The sequence below is a fragment of the Carlito syrichta genome, unplaced genomic scaffold (genome assembly GCF_000164805.1).
Source record: "Carlito syrichta isolate Samal-C Ts95f unplaced genomic scaffold, Tarsius_syrichta-2.0.1 Scaffold302391, whole genome shotgun sequence".
NCBI lineage: Eukaryota > Metazoa > Chordata > Mammalia > Primates > Tarsiidae > Carlito > Carlito syrichta.
In genome coordinates, this window is record NW_007246487.1 from 93,981 (window position 1) to 101,888 (window position 7,908).

Below are 7,908 nucleotides of genomic sequence, written 5' to 3' on the forward strand. Positions count from 1 at the left end.
CAGGCTCAGGCAATCCACTCACCTCAGCCTCCCAAAGCGTGGAATTACAGGCTGAGCCACTGAGCCTGGCTCAAAGTCTACATTTCTTTGCTTGCATATTCCTTTTTTTTTTTTTGTATTTGAATCAACTCTCCCCAAAAACACCAGGATATTTCTCTTTTTCTTTTTCTTTTTCTTTTTTTGGAGTCGGAGTCTCACTAGGTCGCAAAGGTTGGAGTACAGTGGCACACTCATAGCCACCCCAGCATCAGCCTGCTGGGCTCCGGCAATCTTTCCGCCTCAGCCTTCCAAGTAGCTAGAACTACAGGTATGTACATGCTACCACGCCCAGCTAAAACACCAGGATATTTCATGTTCAAGGTCATGCTAGTTAGAGGCCTAGATAAAAGTCACACCCACTATAAGCAGAGACATCATTGGTGATTTACTAGCAATTGACAGGATTAACTCCTCGTGCTCAGGAAGCAGTCCTAATCACTCTCTGTGCCTTTCAGAGAGGTGTTGGCATCAAAAGCACTCCTGTGACCGTGGTCTTGCCAGATACCAAAGGGAAGTCTTACCTCTTCAATATCATGGACACTCCAGGTAGAACGTTCTTGGACTTTTTATTAGTAGAACCTTGTCCTGTTTGTCTTTTATGCGCCCATTTTCTAAGCAGAGCAGAGCAGTGCATCTTTGCTTCACCTTCCCTTCACCTTCATTGAGACAGTTTTCATGTTTGACCGTCTCCTTTGTTTCTGACTTGTAATTGGCAATCACTGTGCCCTGGGCCTCCTGTTCCCTTCTCTGTCTACTCTCCATGTTAGGGAAACTTATTCATTCATTGCAGCCTGTGTGAGACCCCATGCTGGATCCTGGGGAGAGCTGGGTGAGCAGTGCTGGTGGCTGGCCCCAGGCACGCTCGTCTTTCAGAGGTGACTCATGGGCACAGATCACCATGGGAGCAGTGCAGCTTTCCTGGGGCTGGCTCTTCCTCTTACAGAAAGGACCTTCTTGGGGCAGAGTTTTTAATTTTTTAGTTTTTTATTTTGTTTTATTTTTTGGAAAAGCTGAATTTACTGAGAGGACAGGAGAGCTCCCAGAGCAGGAGGGGACCTGAGGGGGTTGCCCTGGGCAGAGTTGTTTTTTTTTGTATTTTGTTTTGTTTTTGAGTTGGAGTCTCTGTTACTCAGGCTGGAGTGCAGTGCCACACTCACTCAATCTGTTGGACTCCAGTGATCCTTCTGCCTCAGCCTTCCAAGTAGCAGGAACTACAGGCATGCGCTACCATGCCCAGCTAATTTTTAATTTGTAGAGACCGCAGTCTTGCCAAGTTGCCAGGGCTGGCCTCAAACCCACGGACTCAAGCAATCCACTTGCCTCAGCCTCCCAAAGTGCTGGGAATACAGGCTGAGCCACCAGGCTCAGCCAAGTAGAGTTTTTTAAAACTTTGGAGAGTCATGGGTTTGGTCTTCTTTTTTTTTTTTGAGTTGGAGTCTCACTCTGTCGCCTAGACTGGAGTGCAGTGGCCACTCCCAGCCACTGCAGCCTTGACCTGCTGGGCTCCAGCGATCCTTCCGCTTCAGCCTTCTAAGTAGCCGGAACTATAGGCATGCGCTACCACGCCCGGCTGATTTTTTTTTTTTTATTTATTGTAGAGATGAGATCTCGCTGCCCAGGTGGGTCTCGAACCTGCGGGCTCAGTCAATCCACTCACCTCAGCCTCCCAAAGGCATGGGATTACAGGCTGAGCCACCGAACCCGGCAGGTTTGGTCTTCTTAGCATGTTAGGTGCCCAGCGCCCTGATGCCACCCAGCCCCTACAGCTGTGGCACTTGGCCAGAGCTGTCTCCTCTGAGCAGCATTCCAGGCCTCCCCGGTCCTTGCCCTGCTCCAGCTCTCTTGTATCCCACAGAACTGCCCACTGCTGGTTAGACACAGCTGGGGGGGCGGGAAGGGGCTCCCGTGTACACTGCCCTCTTTCTGTGTCTGAGATCTCTTGTATGAAGCTTCATCCAAGGATGTGGCTCTGATGGGGAAGTTCTCCCTGCAGGGAGCAGTGCACTACAGGTCGTTCTACAAGCTAATTATGCCTCATCCTGCACCAAGTGGCAGCTGACGTATTTGCTTTTCAGGGCATGTGAACTTTTCCGACGAGGTCACAGCTGGCTTACGCATCTCAGATGGAGTGGTCCTGTTCATCGATGCTGCAGAGGGGGTGAGTTGGGCTCTGCTCCCTCAGAGGCTCTTTCTCCCAGCCATGCTGGCTCTACACGAGGCAGGGAACGTGAAAGGCTGAGGGATGAAGGCTCAGGTTTGCTCTAAAGTGAGGGCAGGCCGGACACGGAGGCTCACGCCTGTCATCCCAGCACTTTGGGAGGCTGAGGCTAGAGGATAACCTGAGCCCAGGGGTTCGAGACCAACCTGGGCAACCTGGTGAGATCTCATCTCTACAGTAGATCAAATAATAAGCCAGGCGTGGTTCCGTGCACCTTTGGTTCACACTACTTGGAAGGCTGAGGCAGAAGGATCACCAGAGCCCAGCAGGTCGAGACTGCAATGGTCGTGAGCATGCCACCACCCTCCATTCTGGGCGACAGAGTGAGACTGATTCAAAGAATAAATAAAATAAGATAAACCAAAGTGAGGGCAGCAAGTGAAGTTCAAAATAATTTCCCAACGTGGGACTCCTTGCTCCCTGCCCAATGAAGCCCGAATTTAAAGACCTCATTGTCATTCAGGAAACACAAAGATAAAATGACAAATGTAAATAAAAGGGGGGGCGAATATATTTATATAAATGAATTTTTAATGTTATGAGTTTTTCTAAGATATTGGAGTTAAAAGGCCAGGGTGTCTTATAGTAAATTAAAAGATTGACAGTCTTGTTGTCATTGGTGGGATGGCCAGCAGAGGGAGCCAGAATGACTTTATTTTATTTTGTTTTTTAATTGACTTCATTTTGGGATAATTTCAAACTTAGTGAAAAGTTGCGAGAAGAGTACAAAGAACTCACCCTCACTTGCTTTGTAATTCTCTCACTGTACACACACATACACAAAACCCTGCTTTTCTCCTTGAAAATAAAATACTTCAGAATGCATTTTCTAAGAATAAGGATATTCACATACATATTATAGTACAGTTAACAAAATCAGAAATTTTAACATTGGTATAATACTGTTGTATAGCTCTTTTTCTGCAGACCTTATTTCATTTCAATAATTGTACCAGTAATTTTCTTTCTTTATTTCTTTTTTTTTTTTTTTTTGAGTCAGGGCCTTACTGTCATCCAGGCTGGAGTGCAGCGGCACAGTTGAGACTCACCGCAGCCTCGACCTCCTGGGTTCAGGCGATCCTTCTACCTCAGCCTCCCAAATAGCTGGGATTACACCACCATGCCTGGCTAATTTTTTGATTTTTTTTTGTAGAGATGAGGTCTCGCTGTGTTGCCTAGGCTGGTCTTAAACTCCTGGGCTCAAGCAATCCTCCCACCATGGCCTCCCAAAGTATTAGAATTACAGGCTGAGCCACCAAGCCAGTCAATTATCTTTTTTTTTTTTTCTTTTTCTTTTTTTGAATTGAAGTCTCACTCTATCACCTAGAGTGCAGTGGCATGCTCACGGCTACTGCAGCCTCAACCTACTGGGCTCAGGTGATTCTTCAGCCTCAGCCTTCCAAGTAGTTGGAACTACAGGCACGCGTCGTTATACCTGGCTAATTTATTTATTTATTTATTTATTGTGGAGATGAGGTCTTGCCAAATTGCCCAGGCTGGTCTCAAAACTGAGGGCTCAGCCGGGCTCGGTGGCTCAGCCTATAATCAAAGCACTTTGGGAGGCTGAGTCGAGTGGATTGCCTGAGCCCGCGGGTTTGAGACCCGCCTGGGCAACTTGGCGAGACCTCATCTCTACAATAAATCCAAAATTAGCCAGGCTTAGTTGCGCGCGCCTGTAGTTCTAGCTACTTGGAAGGTTGAGGTAGAAGGCTTGCCTAAGCCCAGCAGGTTGAGGCTGCGGTGGCCGTGAGCGTGCCACTACATTCCAGTCTGGGCGACAGAGTGAGACTCCAACTCAAAAAAAACCAAAAAAAACCGAGGGCTCAGGCCGTCCTCTCACCTCGGCCTCCCAAAGTGCTGAGATTATAGGAGTGAGCCAGTGTACCCGGCCCTAGTTACCTTTATAGAAGTTTTTTCCAGGCCGGGCATGGTGGTTCATGCCTGTAATCCCAGGACTTCGGGGGTTGGAGGCGTGAGATTTGCGTGAGCACAGGGATTTGAGACCAGCCTGGGCGGACTTGGTGAGACCTAGTCTCTACAATAAAAATAAAAAAATTAGCTGGTCATGGTGACGCATGCCTGTAGTTCCAGCAACCTGGAAAGCTGAGGTGAAAGGATTACCTGAGCCCAGGAGGTTGAGGTTGTGGTGGCCGAGTGCCAACCTGGGTGGACAGAGTAAAACTCTGACTCAAAAAAAATAAAGAAAAAAATTTTTTTTCTTAATCCAGAGTGATGCACAGTGTTTAGTTTTCATGACTTTCTAATCTCTGAACTGAAGCTGGTCCCTAGCCTCCCTTGGTCTTTTATTACAGTGGCACTTTTGAGGAGTCCAGGGCATTCAATTTGGATCCATCTGTATTTCCTCATGATTAGACTCAGGTTGTTTTTGGCAGTAATGCTGCATAAGACGTGGTCTTATTAGTCCATCGCATCAGGATGTACGTGATGGCATCTCGTAACACCCCATAATTGGAGATGTTGATTTTGGTCACTTGGTTAGGGTGGGGTGACCAGTTTTCTCCTGTGTAAAGTTACTGTTTTCTTTTTGGGTTTTTTATTTTGTTTTGTTTTTGTGTTGGGGTCTCACTCTGTCACCCAGGCTGGAGTGCAGTGGCACGCTTACAGCCACCACAGCCTCGACCTGCTGAACTCAGGTGATCTTTCCGCCTCAGCCTTCCAAGTAGCTGGAACTATAGGCATGAGCCACCACGCCTGGCTAATTTTTTGATTTATTGTAAAGACGCGATCTCACCAAGTTGCCCAGCTGGTCACGAACCCCTGGTCTCAGGCAATCCTCTAGCCTCAGCCTCCCAAAGTGCTGGGATTACTGGCTTGAGGCACCATGCCCGGCCACTATTTCTCCTTGTAATAAACAATTCGTAGGGAGATTGTGTCTCTGTGTGTTCGTGTGTGTGTATGCACACAGGTGCACGCACTTATACATTTTACTGCTTATCAAACTTCACCTACTATTTTTGTCATCCATTGATGACTTCGGCTTAGTTGCTGGTTGTCAGTGGTGATTTTTCCAACTCCTATTCCTTCTGTATTTATTGATTGGGATTCTGCTGTAAAGAAGAACTTTCCCTTCTGCCCTATTTGCTTGTTTATTATCTACACAGATATATGAGTTTTTATTTATTCAGTAAGTTTGAGTTCATTACTCCCCTAACATATTATGATGCTCAATTCAGCCCAGAATTGCCTAGTAAGAGCTCCTTCAGTCTGGCTCCTGCATCCTTTTTGACATGTCTCATCTTTTTTTCTTTTCCTTTTTTTTTTTTTGAGTTGGAGTCTCACTCTGTCATCCAGGCTGGAGTGCAGTGGCACACTCACAGCCACTGCAGCCTTGACCTTCTGGGCTCAGGTGATCCTTCTGCCTCAGCCTTCCAAGTAGCTGGAACCACAGGTGTGTGCCACCACGCCCAGATACTTTTTTGATTTATTGTAGAGATGAGGACTTGCCAGGTTGCCCAGACTGGTCTCAAACCCATGGGCTCAGGTAGTCCTCTCACCTTGGCCTCCCAAAGTGCTGAGATTATAGGCTGGAGCCACCATGCCCAGCCAACACGTCTCACCTTTTTTTTTAGCAATGTCCTTACTTTCAGGCCAAAAAGATGTTCCAGACATGTCTTCCCTGCCCCCATCTGAATCAGTCATTTCTCTAAGGAGCCCTGGCTCTTATCATGGGGACTGGTATTTAGAAACAAAGTCCAGGTTATACTCTTTGCTCCTAGGCCCTTTCACTGAGCACAGCTCGGTCATGTGCACCCGCTCATATCTGTAGCAATTTCTACACGTGTATATACAAATCCTTCATTTCAGCACCACAGGTTCTTCCTGGCCTTCCTAGTATCTTCCCCAACCCTGAGAAATGAGGCCCCAGCATCACCATGCACATGTTCTATTCACTTCAGTCCTCAGGGTGCCCCTTGATGATCCTGCACCTGCTTCAGGCGAGGGGTTCTCTGCCTCATCCAGCAGCTTCCCCGGGTCCCCTTTCTCCTTCGTGCCCTCTTGGACTCAGCTTTGAACTTCTGCCCTCCTTGCTTTTCCCTACCATGTGCTTCTCAGGTCATGCTGAACACAGAGCGGCTGATCAAGCACGCGGTGCAGGAGAGGCTGGCAGTCACCGTGTGCATCAATAAGATCGACCGACTCATCCTGGAACTGAAGCTGCCGCCAACCGACGCCTACTACAAGCTACGCCACATTGTGGATGAGGTCAATGGATTGATAAGGTAGCAGGCCCCTGCGAGTGGGTTCCTGGCCTCAGAGACTCTGGTTTTCCAAAATCTTCGTTTTGACCCTGAATGCCTCTGGGGGAACTCTGATCTATTTCTTGGCGTGTGTTGATGAGTTTGTTGGTCAGGGCTAGAGGCACATTCTGGATCTCTCTGCAGGGTTGGATTCCACAGCCTTGGCCTCCTTGCCTCTGTCCCTTTACCACTTCAGTTGCATTGGAGATGTACAACTTAACGCATCTTCAGCATACTGTTGTACTCAGTACCTTGGGCTCTAGAATCAGCCTCGTTTTTGCCACATGCCCACCATAGGAAGTTGAGCAAATAACTTAAGCTCAGTTTCTGCTCCTGTAAAAGGGGAACAGTAATAGTATTTGTTTAATGGAATAATACAAGAAATTAGATCGATAGTTGATGTAACACACTTAGCACAGTGCTTACCTTATAGCAGCTAATGGCTAAGCAATGGTAGCTGCTATTATTTTTTTTATTTTTTATTTTTTCTTGAGTAGGAGTCTCACTCTGTCACCCAGGCTGGAGTGCAGTGGCATGCTCACGGCCATCACAGACTCAACCTGCTGGGCTTAGGCTATCCTTCTGCCTCAGCCGTTCATGTAGCCAGAACTACAGGCACGTGCCACTGCGCCTGACTCATTTTTTTAATTTATTGTAGAGACGAGGTCTTGCCAAGTTGCCCATGCTGGTCTCAACCCCTGGGCTCAGGCAGTCCTCTCGCCTCCACTTTCCAAAGTGCTGGGATGACAGGCATGAGCCACCATGCCCAGCTTCTGCATGTCTTACAGGTTAAAAATTCTAACGTGAATTTGTAAAGCAGCAAAACACAACAGAATGAAGAAGAGTGGGGCAGTGGGAGTGGGAGCAGTGGCTTTCTTCTTTGTGTTCAGTGGTATATGTGTCTGTTTAGGCTTGTGGCTGTGCGATGCCTCTCCTATGTGTTTGTCTTACCACAGCAGATTTACTGCCTGTGTTCCAGTGTCACTGTCCCCAAGACCTCTGCTATGCCGAGTGCTCCGAGCTCTGGGAAATCAGCTTGTTACTGGGGATGAGGGAATAACCCCGTTAATCACTTTCTTAGACCAGGCTGTTGGCACAACTGAGCAATTGTGCAAGCCTGTTTGGCCTCAGCTGTGGTCCTGACCCCCACCCCAGGCCCAGTGTTGAGGCTATTGCACAGCCCAGCCTAACTCAGAATGTGTCTATTTCAGCATGTATTCCACTGACGAGAACCTGGTCCTCTCCCCGCTCCTGGGCAACGTCAGCTTCTCCAGCTCTCAATACAGCATCTGTTTCACGCTGGGCTCTTTCGCCAAGATTTATGCCGACACCTTTGGTAAGCACTGCTGGCAGGCTCACCACCCCGAATGCCGCCGCCCCCGCGCCTGCCCC

At 48.1% G+C, this 7,908-nt stretch overlaps 1 protein-coding gene across 4 annotated transcripts in view; it reads left to right on the forward strand.

The window, feature by feature from the left end:
* Positions 1-7,908, forward strand: part of EFTUD2 (elongation factor Tu GTP binding domain containing 2) — a 46,693-nt gene that overhangs the window by 18,478 nt on the left and 20,307 nt on the right. For all 4 annotated transcript variants that reach the window (XR_002481889.1, XM_008056537.1, XM_021711589.1 and 1 more), the window contains 4 exons: positions 495-585; positions 2,115-2,197; positions 6,332-6,498; positions 7,728-7,852. Coding sequence is in view for 3 of the 4 variants with exons in the window: in XM_008056537.1 (XP_008054728.1) it covers positions 495-585; positions 2,115-2,197; positions 6,332-6,498; positions 7,728-7,852 (466 nt within the window). In the remaining variant the exon portion in view is untranslated. The remainder of the gene's footprint in view (positions 1-494; positions 586-2,114; positions 2,198-6,331; positions 6,499-7,727; positions 7,853-7,908) is intronic.